At 42.6% G+C, this 23024-nt stretch overlaps 1 protein-coding gene across 2 annotated transcripts in view; it reads left to right on the top strand.

Moving 5' to 3' along the window:
- Nucleotides 1-20319: 20319 nt before the first annotated feature.
- C22H12orf75 (chromosome 22 C12orf75 homolog) overlaps nt 20320-23024 on the top strand; it is a 46939-nt gene continuing 44234 nt past the window's right edge. Inside the window, exon 1 of one of the 2 annotated variants that reach the window (XM_043882050.1) lies at nt 20320-20663. In XM_043882050.1, coding sequence (XP_043737985.1) covers nt 20618-20663 — 46 coding nt within the window. In that variant the 5' untranslated portion in view covers nt 20320-20617. The remainder of the gene's footprint in view (nt 20664-23024) is intronic. The other variant, XM_043882049.1, reaches the window with a different exon arrangement.

Below are 23024 nucleotides of genomic sequence, written 5' to 3'. Positions count from 1 at the left end.
ATGCCAAACTCCTAATTTCTCTCTCCCCACCAGCCTTCATGTTCCCTTTGGTAACCTAAGTTTGTTTTCTGTGTGAGTCTATTTCTGTTTTGTGAACGAGTTCATGTGTATCTTGCTTTAGATTCCACATACAAGTGATATTATATACTATTTGTCTTTCTCTGTATGACTTCATTTAATATGATGATTTCCAGGTCGATTTATGTTGCTGCAATGGCATTATTTTATTCTTTTTTAGTGGCTGAGTAATATTCCATTATGTATATGTACTACATCCTCTTTGTCCTTTTCTCTGTCAAAGGAGCATTAGATTGCTGCCAAGTATTGGCTATTGTAAATAGTGCTGCAATGAACATTGGGGTGCTTGTATTTTTTCAAATTAAAGTTTTCTCCAGATATATGCCCAGGAGTGGGATTGCAGGATCATATGTTAGTTCCCTTGTTTTTTTAAGGACCCTTCATACTATTCTCCCTAGTGGTTGTACCACTTTATATTCGCACCAACAGGGTAGGATGGTTCTCTCCTCCACACCCTCTCCAACACTCATTACATGTAGACCTCTAAACGATGGCCATTCTGACTGGTGTGATGTCATACCTCACTGTGGTGCTGATTTGCATTTCTCTAATAATTAGCACCATTGAGCATCTTTTCATGTGACTCTTGGCCATCTGTATATCTTCTTAGGAAAAATGTCAAATTATGCCTTTTGCCCATTTTTTGATTGGGTTGTTTGCTTTTTTGGTATTAAGCTGTTTGAACCATTTGTGTATTTTGGAAATTAATCCCTTGTCGGTAGCATCACTTGCAAATATGTTTTCCCAGTCCGTAGGTTGTCTTTTTTGTTTTGTTTATGGTTTCCTTTGCTGTGCAAATGCTTTTAAGTTTAATTAGGTCCCATTTGTTTATTTTTGTTTTTATTTCCATTACTCTAGGAGTTGCATTCCCAAAAGTATTGCTGCAATTTATGTCAAAGAGTATTCTGCTTGTGTTTTCCTCTAAGAGTCTTATAGTATATGATCTTACATTTAGGCCTTTAGTCCATTCTCTCTAAATGATAAAAAATTTTTAGTAAAATCTCTCTCTTTTTATATACCACTTGATCACCTGCTATCTTCTCATAACTGTTTTGGGTTTATATATCTTTTATCCTCTAACTCCAGGGAAGAAGGTGGATTTTATTTTCTTTGAATATCCTTCAGTGCTTTGCCTATCATTCTGGCATATAATACATATGCAACCAGCATTTGCTTAATGAGTGAACAAACTGATGACTGCTAAAAGCTTAACAATTTTGAAACTGTCTGTAAAAATCTCTTTTCAATTTATGGTGAATTATGTTACTGCTGTTGTTCACTCACTCAGCCATCTCCAACTCTTTGCAGCTCCACGGGCTGTAGCACACCAGGCTTCCCTGTCTTTCACCGTCTTTGTTTTATAGTAAAGCCACCTGTAAGTAGGCATCTCATATTCACATTTTAAAGATACTAGTGACCAAAAGACAGGAAAAACTTCTTGGACTAGAGAGAGAAGCTTTCCAAAGTTAAGAGTGTGAAATGTGGGTCTTCCCTGGAGGTCCCATGGCTGGGACTCTGCACTTCAAATGCAAGTGGTATGGGTTTGATTCCTGGTTGGGGAACTAGGATCCCACAGCCACATGGTGTGGCCAAAAAAAAAGGTGTGAAACATGAAGAGTCTTTGGAAACAAGGTTGGAAAAAAAGAAAAGGAAGGTTTTTAGAGAAACTGATGATCAGCAGGCATGACACTTAAATGAGGGTGAGGAATCAAACTGGGTTCTGAGACTTGATTTCCAATGTATGGGTAGGGCTTTCCCTTATGGCACCAAGGAATTCTCCAGAAACCAGTTGGTTTCCTGCAGTGAAACTCAGTTCTGGCACTATCCACCTGGAGAAATCACCAGATCAACTAAAGTTTCAGTCCTACAAGACTGTCCATATCCCCTCCATCTTCAGGGTTGTTACCTTGACTTCTGACCAATTGGCTATAAGTCAGAAGTTCTCATGACTCCTATCTCAGGATTGGTTAACTTGCTAGAGTGGCTCAGAGCACTTAGAAAAACATGTTAATTCCTAAATGACTGGTTTATGGTAAAAGGATATAGCTCAGGAACAGCTAGATGAAGAGATGTATAGAGCGAGGTGTGCATCCAGTTTCCATGCCCTCTCCAGGCACTCCCCTCTCTCAGCCCCTCCAACTTGGGAGTTCTCCAAAGAGTGTTTATGAAGTTTCATTACCTGGGCATGGTTCATTAAATCATTGTTCACTGGTCACTGATTCAACCTTGAGCTGCTCTCCTCTCCCTGGAGGTTGGAGGGTAGGATTGAAAATCCCAACACTCTTTTCACACAGTTGGCTCCAATGGCAAACCAGCCCCTATTTTTGGGTGCTTTCCAAAAGTCACCTCTTTCACATAACAAAGGATACCCTTATCACTTCCAATTCTTAGGAAGGCCCAAATTTTGGAAACCATGGAGGGAGACCAAATATTCATGAGAATTATATTTGTCACCTGAATGTATATACATATTTTTCTTATAAATCATCATATCACAGGGTGCCACATTGGCTTACTAAGAAATACATTCTATTGATTTCCACAAACAACAGAAACCTCTATTTTGTAGCTTAAGCACATCAGTTTATTTATCTCATGTCTAGGGGGAAGCCATGCAAAGATGGTACTGTGGCTCCAAATTGTCTCCAACTGTTCCCATATGAGGAGCATCAAAATTGCTTGTTCACTAGCTAAAAGTCAGATTTCTGAACCCAGTACCCAATTTACTAAATCAAAATTCTAGGTATGGCCACTGGGAATCTGAATGTTGAACTGGTACCACCTGTTTTTCTAATGGAGGGTACTGACATAAAATAGTGTGCCAGTTATTTTTCTGGCAGAAATTTTTTTTTGGGGGGGCGGGCATCACCAAAGAATTGCAATACAGACCTGCAACCATGGTGAACCATGTGTGAGTCCTCACGTAACAAGAAGAGGAGAACTCTTTTAAAGAGGGGAAAAGGAAAGGGGGGAGGGCTAGAGAAAACAAAGAATTGATTGGAGGAACTGATAGTTTGAAGTATAGTGCTTTTCATTGGCTGAGTTATGACATTCTCTCAGTGGCTGAGCTATTTCCAAGAAAGAAGTCTTTCTACTTCCTGTTAGGCTCTATTACCTGGTCGGGCATAAGAGCTCCCCCTTCTGGCCTCCCAACTCTTATTTTAATTGAGGTTTCTCAAAATTTTACAAGCGCCTGACTTGACAATCATTTATATTTTTCTCAATTCCTACCTGCAGGAATTTCTGTCCTGAGATTTCTGCGGCAAGCTGGTAAAATGGCTTTGATCTCTAAATGGCTGTGGCAGAGTGTTAAGCCAAGAGTCCAGCATGGAAGAGGGAAAAGGAAAGAAAAAATGTGTTAAAGCTAGTGTCTCAAAGCTGTAAGCTAAAGAGGAGAAGATTCTTGTTCTTTGGCTAACAGCAGTGGAATTTTACCTTTGAGGTATACTAAAAAATATTCCATTTGGGGTTGTTTCAGCCTGTTTCATTAGGACCTATCAAAGTGATAAACGATTATAGTTCTTAATAATAACACTCAATATGTTGGCTGTTTCCCTGGTGGCTCAGATGTTAAGGAATGCTCCTGCAATGCAGGAAACCTGGGTTCGATCCCTGGCTTGGGAAGATCCCCTGGAGGAGGGCATGGCAACCCAGTCCAGTATTCTTACCTGGAGAATCCCCATGGACAGAGGAGCCTGGTGGGCTGCAGTCCATGGGGTCACAAAGAGTTGGACATGACTGAACAACTAAGTACGGCACATGTTGGCTGTTGAAAATCAGACCTTTCAGTAGGGAACTAAAACAGTAAAAATTATAGCTTGATTTATGGATCCTTCATTAAAGGAAGAGAGAAAGCAGTTTTATGTATGTGGTATATAAGATGGTGGATGGGAATTTACTTTCCCATTCTCCATCCCTGCAGTAGTTTTAAGACTTTTTTTTTTCCCTCCTTGGGCTATATTGTTTCCACTTCCAAATTTCAATGTAATGTTGTTTATTCTCCCATTATGTATTTTCCTTTATTATTTTCTGTGAACCCAGTGCTAGAAAGTGTCAATGCTGCTTTGAGTCCTTGTACTTGTGGCATAATTAGGAGAACTTGCATCTTGAGAGAAAGTGCAATTCCTTTAAATGAGAAATTATACTAATGGACTTTTATCTCATTTTCCTGGTGCAATGGTCCCTAAAACCAGTTGATGATTAGAAAGCCCTGGGAAATTTTTAGCATATTTTTCACTGCTAATTAATTAATTTCAAGTTCAAATGTAGCATGTACTTTTTAAAAAACCGTTCAAAAAGTGCAGAAAGGTAAAAAGTGAAAAGTAAATCCCCTCTTCTCCACTTTGAACTTCTTAGAATACTCCTATTGGTAATATATTATTGTGTATTGCCTTTCAAAAACTTTGGTACTTAATGCAACCGTGAAAAGTGAAAAAAAGTGAAAGTGTTAGTCACTCAGTTGTGTACGACTCTTTGCGACCCCATGGACTGTAGCTGCCAGGCTCCTTCATTGATAGAATTCTCTAGGCAAGAATACTGGAGTGGGTAGCCATTCCCTTCTCCAGGGTCTCTTCCCAACCCAGGGATCAAGCCCCAGTCTCCTGCACTGCAGGCAGATTCTTTACTGTCTGAGGCACCGGGGAAGTCCTAATACAACCATGGTGCTGGTGGTGGTTCAGTGGCAGAAGTCAGACATGGCTAGCATTGCTAAGTTGTGTCTGACTCTTGCGACCCCATGGACTGTAGCCTGCCAGGCCCCTCTATCATGAGATTCTCTAGGCAAGAATACTGGAGCGGGTTGTCATTTCCTTCTCCAATACAACCATATGCATATTTATATCTTTTTTTCCCCACACAAATGTGACCATTCTATATCCACCATTCTGTAATTTGCTTTTCCTGTCCACTGTTTCCTGGACACCTTTTTTATATAATATGTGTAGTTCCACTTCAGTGTCTTAAATGGATATGTTTTTCATTAAAATGATTCTGATTCATTCAATCAGGGGAAGGATTTGTGCTTCTCTGAGAAGCTGCTGTATTATTTCTGATACAAACTAATCCATGAACTAGCATTTAGAAACCACTGTTTTAGTTCATGTGGCAAAACATGTTTTAAGATATGTTATCTTCCACGTTTGGCTGAAACTTCTTTACATCAAGGTTAGAAATGATGTTTTCCTTTCTACTTCCTGATAAGAATGAGAATGCAATATACAACTGTCCCCTAAGAGATGTTTTTTAAAGACAAAAATTCTCCTATATATACAAGGAAGAAAAGTTTCCTTGGCAACTGATTGCAAGTATGGAAGATAATGGGTGGAATTTATTGTAAGAACAAGGCAACATTTCTCCTGAGAATGTCAGACTAAAGTAGTCTAAACAAGGTACTTACAGGTCTGCATGCACAGCCAGGAATAAACAACTGAGAGTCATAGATAAATGGATGGACAGTGGCCAAGCAGTTAAAATTAACTACTGCCCCTCCCCTTTTAAAGCAAAGAGTATTTTCCTTCTATCAAAATCATCTTTGCTTTGAACTTGGGTTCTGGTGAATTGCCTTGACTAATGTTTCCTGCCCAGGGATAAGGATTTAATTTTTGAAAAACACTATCCAAAGTTGTGGGTGGAGGTTTTGAATAGTCTTCTAGGAAACGACTAGAAGTCAAAAGGCCTGCCAAGGAACTTCTCTGGGGCTCCCTGCCTGAGTAGCTTGTCATGGAGCAGCAGGGAAATGTGCTGTTCTGCAGGGTGAATCTTGGCGGGTCAAGTTCAGACTTGATAAGAACACTAATTAGAGTAATGGAAGTTGGAGTTCATTTATCCCTTAGGAAAGATTATGAATGGTGTGGGGGTGGGGACTTGAGAATACAGGGTCCATTAAATTCCTTAGTTTAGAAGAAAGGACCTGCCCCTCCAAGCAGAACATCTCCCAGCTTGTGGCAAGTGCTCGATGCGGTAAGTTCCCAAGGCCTGAAAATCAAGCTTTATTTTAACCACATCACAGTTTCCAAAATGAAAAAAATATTAAACAGAACTCAAAAGATCTTTTAAGCTCAATTTTTTCCCCCCAAACATCTATAGAGGCAACTGGAATAGAAGCTGAGCACTTTCAAAACACATTCTTAGAGATTTCAGTTTGGATTTAATCAGCCATGGGACTCTCCCATTTTGGAAATTACCACTTTAAGAATTCAAACTGCATGAGACTGCATATCATAATTATGATAACTATGGAAAAGTTGCATATTTGTATTTCTAGGTTGGTTTCTGAAGAAGTATTCATTGATTTAGGTATTTATTAGTCACTCTACATTGCTTTGGTTATAGTTAGAAACCAAGTTTGGTTGCTAAGTCACTTCAGTCGTGTCTGACTCTTTTGCAACACTATGGACTGTAACCTGCCAGGCTCTTCTGTCCGTGGGGATTCTCCAGGCAAGAATACTGGAGTGGGTTGCCATGTCCTCCTCCAGAGGATCTTCTCTGCCCAGGCATCGAACCCATGTCTCTTATGTCTCCTTAATTGGCAGGCAGGTTCTTTACCACTAGTGCTACCTGGGATGCCAAGTTAGGTTCACTTAAAAAAATAGAATATATTAGAAGGAAATCACACTGCTTTAGAGAATCACAGGAGGAATTTGTCATAGATAAATAATGGTAAAGTAGTTAAATTAAATTAAGAAAATGTTTTTAAAGCCAAGAGTATTTCCTTCTATCAACATCATAGTTACCTCGAATTTGGGTTCTGGTAAATTGCCTTAGCTATTTTAGTTAACAGCAGGCCTCGGGAAAAGGGATCCAGGGAAGAGATGAAGATTCCACAAACAGGCTCTTTGGGGGCATTGCCATCAGGATGACTCAGCCCCAACTGCCTTCCATGCTGGTGTCACTGCTCAAGATTCAGATTCTGGTGGAAGGATTGGATTGGCCTAGGTTGGATCACAGCCCATTTCTCAACCAAGTCTTCTACTTCATGAGCTGTTGTGGCCCACAGTCCCATCAGAACCATGTTGAATGGGAGATGAGGAGTTACCCAATGGGTTCTTGTGGTAAGAAGGGAAAAGACGTACTTGGTAGGTCACAACTAGAGCAACCTAAACTGGGAGATAACTGGGAGATTGGGATTGACATATGTGCTGTGTGCTTAGTCGCTCAGTCGTGTCTGACTGTGATTGCATGGACTGTAGTCCACCAGGCTCCTCTGTCCATGGGATTCTCCAGGCAAGAATACTGGGGTGTGTTGTCATACCCTCCTCCAGGGGATCTTCCCATCCCAGGGATGGAACCCAGGTCTCCCACACTGAAAGCAGATTCTTTACCATCTGAGCCAGCAGGGAAACCCGGGATTGACATATATACTCTACTACGTATAGACTACATAACTAATAAGGACCTACTGTATAGCAAAGGGAATTCTTCTCAATACTCTGTAATAAACTATATGGGAAAGAATCTAAAAAAGGAGGGATACTTGTGTATGTATAACTGATTCACTTTGCTGTACAGTGAAACAAACACAACATTGTAAATCAGCTATACTCCAAAAAAAAAAGAAAAAACAAACAAACAAAAAAAAACAAAAAAAACCTAGAGCAGCCACGGCTGTCAAGTATATTAATTAAGATGATTTCAGTGGCAAGAAGGACTATCTAACAGTTTTGTGAAAAGTAGAAGTTTTATGGTCTCACCACCTTGGAAGAAGTCCAGAGGTCCCAGAAGATACTCGACAAATACTCATAATGAGTAGACAGGGAGTTCTAGAAAGACAGGAGGTGTGCCATAAATGAGGGAAGTTAGAAAGGGTAGTAGGGGGATAGAATCAAACAACAGAATTTATTTCTACAATGGAGGAAGATATTCTCACTCTGAAAGTCAGAGAAAAGGTAAAAACTGATGCTCTCTGTGTAAAAGAGGAGCATGATAAATGTGAGATGCATTTTTTGATATAATGGGGGTGGAGTCCAAGGCACAGGTGGAAGGTGACCTACTTGCAGAAAAAGTACATATGGGAGCTTTTTTCACAAGCGTTGAGGAATGGATAATGCTCATCTTAATTTCTGATGTGTGTGACCACATACAATGACTACTGTAGCAGCCCAACTCTGATAACAAGGCAAATGAAAGAGAAAAAAGGTCGCTGATTTTATTTATTTATTTATTTTATTTTTTATGTTTTCGTTTATTTATTTATTTATTTTTTATTAGTTAGAGGCTAATTATTTTACAATATTGAAGTGGGTTTTGTCATACATTGACATGAATCAGCCATGGAGTTACATGTGTTCCCCATCCCAATCCCCCTCCCACCTCCCTCTCCACCCGATTCCTCTGGGTCTTCCCAGTGCACCTGGCCCGAGCACCTGTCTGATGCATCCCACCTGGGCTGGTGATCTGTTTCACTATAGATAATATACATGCTGTTCTTTCGAAACATCCCACCCTCGCCTTCTCCCACAGAGTCCAAAAGTCTGTTCTGTACATCTGTGTCTCTTTTTCTGTTTTGCATATAGGGTTATCGTTACCATCTTTCTAAATTCCATATATATGTGTTAGTATGCTGTAACGTTCTTTATCTTTCTGGCTTACTTCACTCTGTATAATGGGCTCCAGTTTCATCCATCTCATTAGAACTGATTCAAATGAATTCTTTTTAATGGCTGAGTAACATTCCATGGTGTATATGTACCACAGCTTCCTTATCCATTCACCTGCTGATGGGCATCTAGGTTGCTTCCATGTCCTGGCTATTATAAACAGTGCTGCGATGAACACTGGGGTGCACGTGTCTCTTTCAGATCTGGTTTCCTCAGTGTGTATGCCCAGAAGTGGGATTGCTGGGTCATATGGCAGTTCTCTTTCCAGTTTTTTAAGGAATCTCCACACTGTTTTCCATAGTGGCTGTACTAGTTTGCATTCCCACCAACAGTGTAAGAGGGTTCCCTTTTCTCCACACCCTCTCCAGCATTTATTGCTTGTAGACTTTTGGATAGCAGCCATCCTGACTGGCGTGTAATGGTACCTCATTGTGGTTTTGATTTGCATTTCTCTGATAATGAGTGATGTTGAGCATCTTTTCATGTGTTTGTTAGCCATCTGTATGTCTTCTTCAGAGAAATGTCTGTTTAGTTCTTTGGCCCATTTTTTGATTGGGTGATTTATTGCTGATTTTAAATGCCCTTATCCTGCTTTTGCTGCCATAGGCTTTCTCCTATTAGATATAGTTCATTCTCAGTGATGTTGGTGAAGTACTTTTCAGCACCCTTCACTTAGGGGACCTGCGGGTCAGGTCCCCACATCTATTGGCAGAGCCTGAATTGGCCTCATGTATGGCCTTGGCCAGCTATGGAGGATAAGAATTTCATTCTGTGCCAATAGGTGGGAACTATTTCTGATTTATTGCTTAGGGGAATTTAGGTCATGGTCTGTAATGGTTGATAAGAGCTCACTGGATAACACAAGGAACTCAAATTCCAGGACTGGATTTGATAGGATGTGGGACTCCGAAGGATAGTTTCTTCCAGTGACTTTTCTCTTATTGGATGTACATTTCAAAAGCAAGTGCTCCAGAGACTAAGGAGTAAGAAAGTAAGGAAAAGCAGCTTGATTTTTTTTTGCATGAAATTACTGTGGACAATCTCTGGTCGGGTTGAGTGGCTCTTTCTTTAACAAGTTCTCCTTGACTGACTCCATGACTTAGTGAATATTTGTCTAGCATTCATCAGAGAAATAATAGCTTAAGATTACTGAGAGTTTGCCATGTGTTTAGTTATGCTCTGAAAATGGAAAGTTGAATAGAATCTTGACCTTGTGGAATTTGTATTTTAGAGTTGGTTGGGGCGGTTGGATAAACAAGACCTAATGATATAGTACGGTTAGGAATGTGTCTGTGGTATAGTGAAAGTGAAAGTCGCTCAGTCATGTCTGACTCTTTGTGACCCCATGGACTATAGCCTGCCAGACTCCCCTATCCATGGAATTATCCAGACAAGAACACTGAAGTGGGTAGCCATTCCGTTCTCTAGGGGATCTTCCCAACCCAGGGATCGAACCCAGGTCTCCTACATTGTAGGCAGATTCTTTACCCTCTGAGCCACCAGAGAAGTCCATGGTATAGAGGCAGGAGGAATTATTTCCTCCTGGGAAAATAGGAGAAGACTTGCTGAGAAGATAACACTTGATGGGCCTTGAGGATTGAATATGAAGATGTCAGAGAATCGAGGAGAGGGAGGAAGGTACGCTGGGCCAGGGCACCTGTGTGAGCGAAGGTGTGGTGGTGACAGCCTGTTTGGAGTGCTCAGAACACAGTGGTCAGGAAAAGGAGATGGAGCTACAAAGGTGGAAGAATCAGGTGATACAAAGGCTCTAATTGTCACCCAGAGAGCTTGGCCTCTGTCTTATCGGCGGTGAGGAGTCAACGTGGGGTGTAAAGGAGGGGAATGATATGATCAAGTGTGTTTGCACAGAAGGCAGCCTTGGCAGCAGTGAGGGTGGCTGCTTTCTCTCCTGGGATGACCCCTTGTCTTCTCCATCTGGCCGGACCATTCATATTTAAAGGTTCAGCTCAGGTGTCACCTCCTTCAGAGCCTTCTCTGATCTCCTCCATCTGGAACACCATGGAATCCTATAAAATGTGTTTCATAGCACCCACACACCCAGTGACACATTTCTTTCCTGGTTAACCTGAGGGTTGTGAGGATTGGCCTCCTATCCTGGCATCTCTGTGTGGTCAGAACCTGGTACCGTCTGCAGCATTTCCTAATTGCTCACTAAAAATTTTGTTGTTGAATGAATGAGCATAAGCATCCACTGTCTTTATATTTGCTGAAGCTGGTTATACATAAAAAGTACTATCAACTGAATGCTTACTCTTTGTGAGATAATTGTGATCTCACTTAATTCTCACACAAAACTATTTGCAATAGTGAGAATAATGTTTCTTTTTCTTCTACTACGACTACTATTACCACTACTGAAATTTCTTACATGACTCTTACTATGTGCCAGACACTGAAGTGATTTGCATACATTAACTCAATTCTCATGGCAACCTGCTGGTCTAGGTGCTATTCCCCACACCACCCCGCCTTTTTTTTTTTTTTACAAATAAGGAAGCTGAGACAGAGTGTGATGAAGTAACTTGCTAGTCAGTGGTGAATTAGGGTTTGGGCTCAAGCAGTCTGGCTCTAAGAATCTGTGAGCTTTCCGTTGTTTAGATTATGTCCAGGACTTCCCTGGCAGTTCAGCAGTTAAGACTACACACTTACACTGCAGGGGGTGTGGATTCAATCCCTGGCTGGGGAATTAAGGTCCCATGTGCCACATCCATATGATAGGTCTAAAGCAGTTAGGAGGGTTTAGGTTATTCAGTTATAAATGTCAGGACAAAGAACTAACCCCATGTCCATCTGGCTCCAAAGTCCTAAGACTTCAGATTCCTGCTCTGTTTTATATTAAACATAATATGAGTGTTCACCAGGGTTATCATTAGGACATTCAGAAGACTGAATTTCTGCAGAGTTAAACAAAGCATGATAGGGAGAAGTCTGATTCCTAGAGGGTTTAGAAGTAGGGGAGACTAGAGAAACTCAGGGTGGGTGGATTGAGTGTCTATGAGAAATTGGAAGTCAGAATTGCTTCAGTCTAGGAAGTTTCTAGACTGAGATACTGTATCCGAAATCAGATTTTAAGACCTTCAAGCTAGGAAACATCTAGTAGCTTAATAGATCTTGTGTGTGTGTGGGGGGGAGGGGTCCTTTGTTGAAGCACTTAAAATCAGAAAATGATGTACTCGTAATCTCTCTGAATCCTGAAAGATTTTCTTTACTAAAGAAGCCTGAAATTGGAAATCATTTTCTTTAGAAATCCTTTTGTGTCCAAACACAGTTCAGTTTTCATGTGCTTTAGCTAATGATTAAATATCTCCCCTTCACCCTTCAGTTCCTTCCCCCTTTTCCAAGCAATTTAATCTTAGCCATTCATATATATTGTTTAGTTAGTCATGGCAACCAGGTCCTTTGATAAGCCAGTTAGCAACTAAATTTAGATACAATATTGACAGTCTGGCTGTATTAGCCAAAATTTCTAACATAAGGTTTGAGTGATCTACATGGATGGCCGATACCCTTGGAAACGATGACGCTAAAACCGAATGGAAAAGTTTCTTTAGCAGGCTAGATTGGTATTGCTTTGTCTTTCAAATGCATTTGTAAGGAAAACATAAGAGGTGACAATGCAGCTCATTTGGTTTCATTTAAGGTAGTCGGTGAAAAAATAATACAGAGGGGAGGAAATTCCTTTGGAAGAAAAGGACTTTTCAGGAGAAATGTGGATGTGAGAATTTCAATATCAAGCTTCCTTTTATTTTCTTGTGTAGAGAAACAAATACGTAACTGTTACGTATTTTCAAATACCAAACTTATAAATGACAGTCCACGGTAATGAAAACTTCACATAAATGCATCTAAACTGTCACTCTAAGTGACAAGGTTCTCTAAGGTTTGATGGTGTTGTATAATTTAAAATATGTGATCGTAACTGTAATTCAAGTGGAAGGATATTTACAAGTTTAACATTGTCAATGAATATATAACATTGGAAGAGTCTTACTGCATGCTTTTCAAGCCATCAGAGATTATTCAACCATGTTTCAAATCTTCAAAAATAGTATGTAAAAAAATTCATTAAAAAAAATTCAGGCAAATTACTTCCTGCTCTTGAATTCTAGCTTGATGTCTCTTCAGTTCATCAGGGCAAGCTCATCCACTCTCTACAGGTTAATAGCTGCTTTTACATCCTGAATGTTTAGCTGCCCAAGGAAAATGCTCACAGTTCCCTTTAGGAAATGAGAAAATGCTTCAGAGAAAAGGACATGACATTTTTTATTTTACATGTGCATTAAATTTTCATCATGCTGCCAACCAGGCCTCAAGAAGCAGGATTGCCACTTAGCTCCTGCAAATTTTCCCCAGGATCTTCTCATTGTTATAAAAAACTATTGACTCCAGACAGAACATTTTATTCTAGATCTCACTTGGGCCTATTTAGTCTGTAAATTCATGGGCACATCAAACAATATACAAGCTTTAATAATGTAAAAAATACTATGGAATAACCCTAAATGTAAACTGTAATAACATCTCCATTTATATGAAGTGCTCAGAATAGGCAAATCCACAGAGATGGAAAGCAGAGGAGTGGTTGTCAGGGGCTAGGAATAAAGGTGGTGGATGGGGAGTAACCGCTTAACGGGGGCAAGGTTTCCTTCTGAGATGATGAGAAGTGTTTGGATCTAGATAGTGGTGATGGCTGCACACCACTATGAAGATTAAATGCCACTAAATTGTATAGTTTAAAATGCTTTATTTATGTTATGTGAATTGTATGTCCATTAAAAAAATGTAGTAATGTCAAATTGGGAGCACTGGCAGTGATACTTGGTGAGGGAAATGGTATTTACAGGGAGATTGAAGTCACATGCCTGTTTTTGCTCTTTGCCCCAGCCTCTTCCTTTAAAAACAGCCAAGTAATTAGACATCACCTGGAGAGAAGGAAGCAGACACATCATGTGAGCTATAAAATGGGGACACCCACCCCGAGATACGTGATGGCAAAACATTGGACCATATTTCCTGGGATCCTTTCTTACTCTGAAATCTCATGAAATTTGCTCAACACATTTTTCTCACACATTTTCTAGTGGTGTCCCACCTGCTCCTTGATTCTAAGTCCTGAGTTTTGGAGTCCTGAGGAGGTCATAGCTGATTAAAACACAAAGCCAAGAAGCTTTAAAAGCCTAGCTCCTTCCTAGGCCAGAATGCTGGAGTGGCTGGGTAACCTTTCCCTGGTTGTGGATGGATTCTTAACCAGCTGAGTCACAAGGGAAGCCCAAGAATACTGGAGTGGGTAGCCTATCCATTCTCCAGGGGATCTTCCCAATCCAGGAATTGAACCTGGGTCTCCTGCATTGCAGGCAGATTCTTTACCAACTGACCTGTCAGGGAAGCCCAATCCTATCCTCAGGGGTTACCTTAAATGTCACCATCAGCGTCTATGAAGCGCCTCCACTTGTATATTTAATCTCAGCCTGTTGCATGACTGAATCCCTTCCTTGCACTTACCCCAACTAGTGATTTGAGGGCATTTATTTGTGGATTTTTGCTGTTATTGCTTTTTTTTTCCCCCAAACTGTCTCCTTCTCTAGGTCAACCTCACAGTGGTGTGGATGAATGTTTACATATATTCCTGAGTCCCTGCTTAGGTCCAAAGACTGATTGAAGTGCTGGAAAAACAATGACTAACTCAAGAAGTTGTAAAAATAGCAAAGCAAACTCAAAAAAGATTAGAAAGAAAAAAATAATAAAGGCTAGATATAAATTTAAAAAAACAAAACAAAAAAAAGAGGTGGTAAAAAAATGAACAATGGACTCTAAAACTCCAATAAAATGCACAAATCTATAGCAAGACCAATCAAGAAAGAAAGAAAAAGTGCAAATAAACAGCAAAAGTGAGACAGTAAGAGGGAGCACATCCACAGATATAAAAGAGATCAAAATCACAAGAAAAATACTGTGGTCAATTTTACACCCATGCATTTGAAAATGTATACTGTACCAAACACAGGTTTGGTTGCTGTATCCATGTTATGATATGTTATAAAATGCTACACTCTGTTTTGATATGATATGGTATGGTATGATATACCTATTGGTATGTGGTGATAACCCTAACATCTCAGTGACTTAAACAGAACAGAAGTTTCTTTCTTGCTCATGCTGTAGGTCCACTGTGCGTGTGGGTGGGGACCTGCCTGATGCAGTGATTTCGAGATTGAGGCTGATGGAGGATGAAACTCCTCTACATGTACCTCTAGGGTCCTCACAGCTGGAGAATCTAGCACTTGCAATTAAGAGTTTCTTCATGTGCGGCTGGCTTGGAGATGGGCTACTCAGATTTCCCTTCAAGAGAGAACTTGCTATGAGGGTTGAAGTTGGTTGACAGTCTCCGGCTCTTGCCATCTTCCAGATCTGCTGCTGTGGTCAAGCTGAGGTCAAGATCTCTCTGGACAGCTTCCAGCCCAGCTGGGATCCTAGGGCTTGGCTGTCTCTGCCCAGCAAAGGCCTACCCTCTCAGCCAGTCTGCACTTGAAGTTCTGTTGCCTTGGCTAAGACTTTCTCAGAGCTGCACCAGTCTGAGCTTCTTCCTGCCCAGTCCTCCTTAGAGACCTCTCTTCTTATTCTCCCCATGGATGACAGAGCTGAGAATGCAGCCTGAAAGGCTTTCCCTGCCTACTTCTGATCCTTCTTCCCTATATCTTTCAGGTGTTTCCTGCAATAAATCTCTTGCATTCCTAACTCCCAGGAGACCAGAATTCATAGAGTCTCTAAGTCATATTTTGTATGACTTGTACTCACATTTCATTGGCCAAAGCTAATCACATGTCTAATCCCATCTTCAAGGGTGTAGGGCATCTAATCCAGAAGACAACTAGATATTGTAGCACATTTGTAACATCTATGACAACTACTGATTAAGCAGCTATTAATTACCCCTCCCTTTTTTGCCAGCAGAGCCCCAGTTGTGTTCAGGGGTCTATCCTGCACTTTCTGTCATAACTCAGGGACCAACTGTGACTTACCAGAGCCAGTGATTAATGTCCTATTTATCTTCTTAGGGGTTGGATCAGGAAAGGGACGTGTGACTGATCCTGGCCAGTGAAATGGGAGTGAAAGTGCTCTGGGTACCTCCTGGCTTTAAAAAGGGATGCAAAGAGGGGAAAGCCCTCTTTGCTGAGGGTACGACAAAGCCCCTCTTTGTTGTCGAGTATTTCTGTATATGGCTGAGCTACTCAGAGCTGAGGCGGCCATCTTGCAGTTGGTCAATAGGGAAAAAGAAAGAAAGCAAAAATAAAGGAAACTCAGGTGTCCAACTCTTTGTGGACGACAAATCATGAAAACTGAGACTGACTGAGCCCTGTGTTCACCTTATTTTCTCTTTCTTGTCAGATCCATTTCAGTCACACACCTTTTTTCTCTTCTTCTCACCACATCAGTTCTTGTTTAAAGAATGAAAACAATAGCTAAATGGTGTGATTTAAAACTGGCACAGAGAAAGAAGCTAAAATTGACCAGTCAGGAAATGAGGCATGCATTAATGATTTTCTTTTGACTCATTGCTTTTTGAAAATATCCAAATGTGGTTAGCCATTGTCCAGGAAATAAAATAAATTCCTAAAAAGGATAAAGGAGACACTAGACTTACTCTTTCACTTCACGTTAGGGAGAGGACTGACTTTTATGGGGCACTTACTGTATGCCTGACATTTTGTTAGGAAATTTTCCTGTATTGTATCACCAAATGATTTTCCATTGCCCTTCGAATAAAATCATAACTTCTTCCTAAGCCCACCTACCTAGTGTGATGTGGCCTACCTCTTCAGCTGACTACCTCCATCTCATCTCTAGCTTAGCTGTCCTGGCCTTTTGTCGTTGTTGTTTATGAAGTATACCAGCTTGTTCTTGCCTCAGGACTCCTGCACATCTCATTCCCTCTGCCTGGAATGTTCTTTCCTTTATCTTCACAAATCTGACTTCTTCTCATCAATTAGACCTCAGCTAAAATAGCCTTTCTTCAGAGGGCTTTGGGCTTCCCTGGTAGCTCAGTGCTAAAGAATCCACCTGCCAATGCAGAAGATGTGGGTTTGATCCCTGGGTTGGGAAGATCCCCTAGAGAAGGAAATGGCAACCCCACTCCAGTAGTCTTGCCTGGGAAATCATTGACAGAGGAGCCTGGCAGGCCATAGTCCATGGGGCTGGAAAAGAATCAGACATGGTTGAGCTACTAGATGACAACCACAACAACAGAGGGCCCTTCCTTGATCATGCACCTAACACAGCCCTCCCCTCAGGCGTCTATTTCAGTTTCCTGCTTGATTTTTCCCCACTGCACTCAGAGCATCTGAAATTACCTTTTATTTGATTTTGATCTGCCTCCTTTAATTAGATTTTTTCCTCTGTATCTTGTTCACTGTTGTATCTCAAGCATTTAGAAGAGTGGCTGGCACTAATGAGGCACTCGATAGTGTTTGCTGAAAGAATAGACAGCATACTCTATAGCCTTATAAAGCAGAGCACATATGATTAACAAGGGCCAATGTCCTCCAGCCAAAGACCACTAGGAACATCCTGGCAGTTGAACAAGTTGAGTTTATCATTCATCACAGTGACAGAGAATGCACATCATGGGGAACAGAGTGTTAGGAAAAGATTTAAAAGATCTGGGTTCAAGTTAGGTGATTTTGGTTGGGGTTTAAGGAAGCAGGATTTTTTCCTGGATTGGATATTGTCAGGAAGTATGGACAAGTCTATGATGGGATATTCTTAATGAATGTCACCTACAAGGCAAGAAGACCAGAATGGTGCTAAAACTATAACTGGTAATAATAATTTTAAAAAAAGTAACAGTCATTTGTATTAGTCAGGTTTGGGTGGTGTTTTTGTGGTTTGCCAGTGAATTTGTTTTTGTTATATTTAGACAAGATTACTGAGTGGTCTTTTTGGTCTTACTTCCTCATAGTTATCGAGCACACATCACTGATATTGGTTTCTATGCAACTGTCTTTAATCAGAGGATGTGAAGACCTAGCCGTGAATGTCAGATCATTTACTGGATGTCAGGGTCTGTCTTCCTCTTTCTGATGAGTGTTCTAGGGCTCCAGCATCATATGGTGAAGAAATCAGTAAAAGTGTTTCTTTTGGCTGTTTGATAATCCCCCACCTTCCTTCCTCATCAGTTCTGTATTTATATGGAAGTAACCACTGAATCAAGATGGTGCAGGCCAAGTTAGAAGAGCAGTGCTTCTAAATGCCAAACAACTCAAAAATGCACCATTTGCTCAAGAGTTTATTATCATCTCAGCATGAGCCCAAGTATACCTAATTTTAAAGGGGGCATGGTGTATCTTTTGTAACCTGAACGATAGGACTACCCAGTCTTCACTATTGTTCCAAAGATCCTGTACAACCATCTACTAGGGCCCTGGTTCGAGTTCAAGGTTTCCTCAAAACACAACTGTATGGTTTTTAGGAAGGTCTTTTACCAGTATCCCAGCACCCTCTGGGTTTCCTGTATTCCTCTGTTAGCATCCCTGATATTTTGTAATTATGTTGCTTATAATCTATCTGCCTGGTTAAACTTTCTCCCATATGTTTGTAACCCTTGACCTTAATTTTAACAAGGGACTTGGCACAGGTTAGATTCTCTATAAATATTAAATGGATTTAAAATGGAGATTTAATTCCTGGCTTGAATTCATCTCACACAACATTTATTGAGTCTGTCCTATAAGCCAGGAAGACATTTTGATAAATCAGATGTCCTTACTTTCAGGGAATTAGCACTCACTTATAATAGATTTAAGAAAAAGAAGACCTGTCATTTATTTAGTGTCGGGTACTATGTTAGGTGCTTCACATGTGTTTGAATAATTATTGCTGTTTTACTGGTAAAACAACCGATAAGTTGTGGGTTAAGTGATTTTGCTGAAGTCACACAGCTACTAAGTGGCAGAGCAAGGATTTTAACTCAGATAGTCTGGTTTCTTTTGCCTTCAATCCTTGCCAGCATCAGAGTCTTTTCCAATGAGTCAGGTGGCCAAAGTATTGGAGCAAAAGGAGAAGAGGGCGACAGAGGATGAGATGGTTAGAACATGAATTTGAGCTGACTCTAGGAGAGAGTGGAGGACAGAGGAGCCTGGTGTGCTGCAGTCCATGGGGTTGAGTTGAACATTGACTTAGTGAGTGAACAAAAGCCTGACTCCTGTAATACTTTCCCAACTACTAGGCTGAAAGATGCCACATAAATTCACAGTTCTGTCATTAAATCAGTGTTCAAGTTGATCTGGGGGGGCCTGGGCTTGCGATAGCTTGAAATAGGATCTCAGTTCTTTGACCAGAGATTGAAGCCAGGTGGAGGCAGTGAGAGTGCAGAATCTTAGTCACGAGACCAAGAGGACCAGTGGCTAGGTCCTGGTTCTTCTGAATTTCAACAAAAAGCTGGAAGTAGCAAAACAAGTGTTTTTTTAGGAGGAAAAAAGTATATTGTGGGTAGATATACACAGGTGGGCTCAGAGAGAGTCATGTGCCTTTGTGGGCAGGCTTAGTGGCTCAGTCGTGTCCAGCCCTTTGAGACCCCACGAACTGTAGCCCGCCAGGCTCCTCTGTCCATGGGATTCTCCAGGCAAGACTACTGGAGTGGGTTGCCATTCCCTTCTCCAGGGGATCATCCTGACCCAGGGATTGAACCCAGGTCTCCTGCATTGCAGGCGGATTCTTTACTGTCTGAGCTACCATGGAAGCCTTTGCGGTAGCTTTGGTCACTTATTTGGGGCAGTTCTTGTGAGTTTCCTCTGGTCAATCACCTTGCTTTGCCTGGCTCTGAATGCGTATTTGGTACAATTTAGGGCCCTGCCTGTCTTGTATGCAAGCATCTTTTGGCCAAGATGGAGTCCAGTGCAAGGGTTCTGGGAAGCTGATGGAGTATATTATAGTCCAGCACTTCCTCCCCTCTCTGACTTCTGAGGAACCTTTCTGTGTATGTGCAGTTTGGGGGATCTTCTTGATCTCAAAAATGAGAAATATGTATGTAGTCTCTTTATCTTCTATCCAAGCAGGACCGGGCTCCTGTCATTATCTTCATCTTGGAGCATCTGCCCACAGGGGACAGATGTCAGCTGCTCAGCTTGAGGTCCGTTTATCTCTTGCATCAAGGTTCTGGATCTAGGTTTTTCAAAATTGCAGCAGATACTTAAAGTCTAGTAGGTTAATAAGACCATCATAGGGAAGACTTTATGTTCCTGTTACTGGCCAGTGTGGATGGGGGAGCAGAGTTGTACTGGCTTTCTGTAAAAGCAGAAGGATTTCCGTTTATAGAAATATAATATATTTGGGGGAGGGGAGCGCCCATTTGCTCAAAACAGGTGTTCCCCGCCACTTCCTCCACAGACCCCCTCCCGTCTCCCGCCCCCCCGCCCCCAAACACACATTCTGAAGTAGGGAGGGGAAGTGGGGAAAGAGAAGAAAAGGCGAAGAGGATGTGAAGGGCCGCCAGGTGGGCATCCTCCACAGCCCTGCCTCACCCTCCAGCCCGCGCCGGCCACACCCCTCAGCCCCGCCCTCACCCCCAAACCCACTTTAAACTCCCGCCCCCTCTTAACGACGACCAATGTCCGGCCGGGGAGCCCTCAGGAGGCTGAGGATTGGCCGGCGCCGCGGTTGCCGAGGTGACGGGTGGGTCCGGCGGGGTCCCAGAGCCGGGCGGGGCGGGGGCGAGGATTGCCCGGCAGTTTCCGCCCCAGCTGGCCCAGGCCTACAACGCCCAGGTTTGCCCTCCTGGGTACCCAGAGGGGGTGGTCCCCGCGAGCCCCTCGGACCCGTAAGTCCCCCGCCGGCCTCCGGCTCGGGGCGCGCCGCCCTCCGCCTTCGTCTCCGCCCCCAGGATCTGCGGCTGCCAGCTCCCGAGCGTGGCTTCCCCGGCCGGCGGCGCGATGGGCTGCGGGAACTCCACCGCCACCAGCGCGGGCGCGGGCCAAGGTGAGCGCGGCGGGCGGCTGCGGGCGCGGGGACCGCGACTCGGGGGCGGTGGGGAGCTCTGCAGGGCTGACCGCCTCTGCGGGAGAGGCCAGGAGAGAGGCGGCGAGAAGGACGGGTGCGGGGACCCGGGGCAGGGAGGGCGTGCAGCCCCCTCTCCTCGTCCCCGATTTCGGGGCAGGAGCCGACCGTCCGGGTTAGGACAGCCTGAAAACAGGGCATTTCCCCTCCCTGTGCGGGGGCGGTCACGCCTGGATGAGGAGAACCTGCAGGGCGATCCTGCGCAGGGAGCGCGGGGAGCCCTTGTGGCGGGGCTCCCCTGCAGCGGGTAGTCCCGGCACTCTCCTAGGAGGGAGGTTTCCTAGTCGTGGCCAGCGTCTGCTCCCTCCTTTCTCGCACTCGCTTCCGCAGGCCTCGGGCCCCAGCCCCTCGCAACCCAGAGTCTGCACCTGGAAAAGTGCAGCAGAAAGATTCAGGACTTTCTTTAGGGGAAGGGAAGGTGCTAGTGGGTTGAGAACTGCAAACAGGGCACTAAAAATTCATCTGAGTCTGTCTTGATGTTTAAGACTGGCTGGGCTGTTAAGATTCCTCTGAGAAGCTGCAGTATCGAGGATGCTTTAGAATATGTGTGGCAGAGCTTTAATATTAGCAGTGATCTGTTCATATATTTTTCATTAAAAAAAAATATTGAAACTTCTTTTTACACTTCTTCATTGTGTTGATTGGCCGGGGAAGTCGTCTAGATTCCCCCGTCAGCCAGGCGTTGTATCAAGTGACTTATTCCAAAACTCAACGGTTCTCTTTGACTCAGCTAGTGTCTACAGATTTAAGAGTCTGGGTCTGTTTTGAGTAATACAGTATCTGCTGACCTATTTTGGTGTCTTTTGGATGAAGAACTCATATCTCCTCCAATTGAGATCAATCAGACGCCACATCTCATCCCAACCAGCAAATGGGAGCAGCGCTCTGATGCTGCAGTGTTTCCAAGGCCGGAGCGGATGCCTGGTCAATGACTTTGTGACCTTGGGCCTGTCACTTCCCTTGATCCAGACCTCCTGGAAGATGTAGTTTAAAATTCAAGCCTTTCCAGTTTATTTATTTTAAAGTTTATTTTGTTGTTCACCTGTGGGATCAGATATGGGAATCTGCTCATTTAATTGGCGAAGTTTGTTGTTCCTCTCTGGCTGTCAGTGACCACACATAAGAAATATTTTAGGAGAAGGCACTAAAATATGTGCGATTCTAGTCCCAAAGCTGTGAATGAAGCCAGGTAATGATTCATTGAAAAGTTTATCTCATAGAGGTCATCTTTACCATCTCGAATTAAATTCCCAATCTTGTGACAGGCAGAGAACTCCTGGGGAACAAACCCTTTCAATTCTTGTAACAGCATCAAAGGTAGTTAGTTTAGTTAGTGCCTTAGCATATGGACAGGAGTCTCACTTGAGAGTGGCCAGAGAGCTCTGTGTGGAAACCTGGAACCATGTCAAGACCGCATCCTGCACCAGTAATTACAGTTTACTCTTTAACAACTGAGGTTGCACTGTGTGGGTCCACTTATACATGGATTTTTTTCAACAGTAAATGCTGTAGTAGGACATGCTCTTCAGTCAGTTGAATCCAAGGCTGTGGGACTGTGGATATGGAGGGCTGACCATGAATTATACTCAGATTTTCCACTCTGTGGAGAGTTGGCGCCCCTAACCTCCGTGTTATTCAAGGGTCAAATGTATATCTCTCAACCTAACATGCACTGTGGCCCTACGCCTTCCACTGCATGTGCACCTTACTTTTAAAAAGGTTAAAAACCATTACCTTTGGTTTGGTAGGTTTTCCATGTTATCATAAAAAGAAACAAAGAAAAGAAGTTGTAGGAAGGATTTATAACCCATTTGCTTTAAAGTAGAGCTAGCTTACTTCAGGGCATGTTGCCTCCCTGTCAGGGAATCGAACCCTAGTTTCCTGAGTGAGAGGCAGGGATACTCACCACTATTCTAATGAGGAGGGTTTCCCTGGTAGCTCAGTAGGTAAAGATTCTGCTTGCAATGCAGGAGATCTGGGTTCGATCCTTGGGTGGGGAAGATCCTCTGGAGAAGGAAATGACAACCCACTCCAGTATTCTTGCCTGGAAAATCCCTTGGACAGAGAAGCCTGGCAGGCTACAGTCCATGGGGTCCCAAGAGTTGGACTCAACTTAGTGATTAAACCACCACTACCAGCTTACTTCATTTATGTTTTTGTTTATTAATGAACTGCTTGTCAGGTTTGGAGATAGAGGGAGGTTTTCCATTGCTAAACCAGGATGATGATAAGTGAGCTCTGCAATGGTGATGTAAGAAATAGAGAAAACATGATTCTCTTTAC

The sequence above is a fragment of the Cervus elaphus genome, chromosome 22, assembly GCF_910594005.1.
Source record: "Cervus elaphus chromosome 22, mCerEla1.1, whole genome shotgun sequence".
NCBI classification, from domain to species: domain Eukaryota; kingdom Metazoa; phylum Chordata; class Mammalia; order Artiodactyla; family Cervidae; genus Cervus; species Cervus elaphus.
Note: the sequence above shows the minus strand (reverse complement) of the source record. Positions and strands in the feature narration are given on the sequence as shown.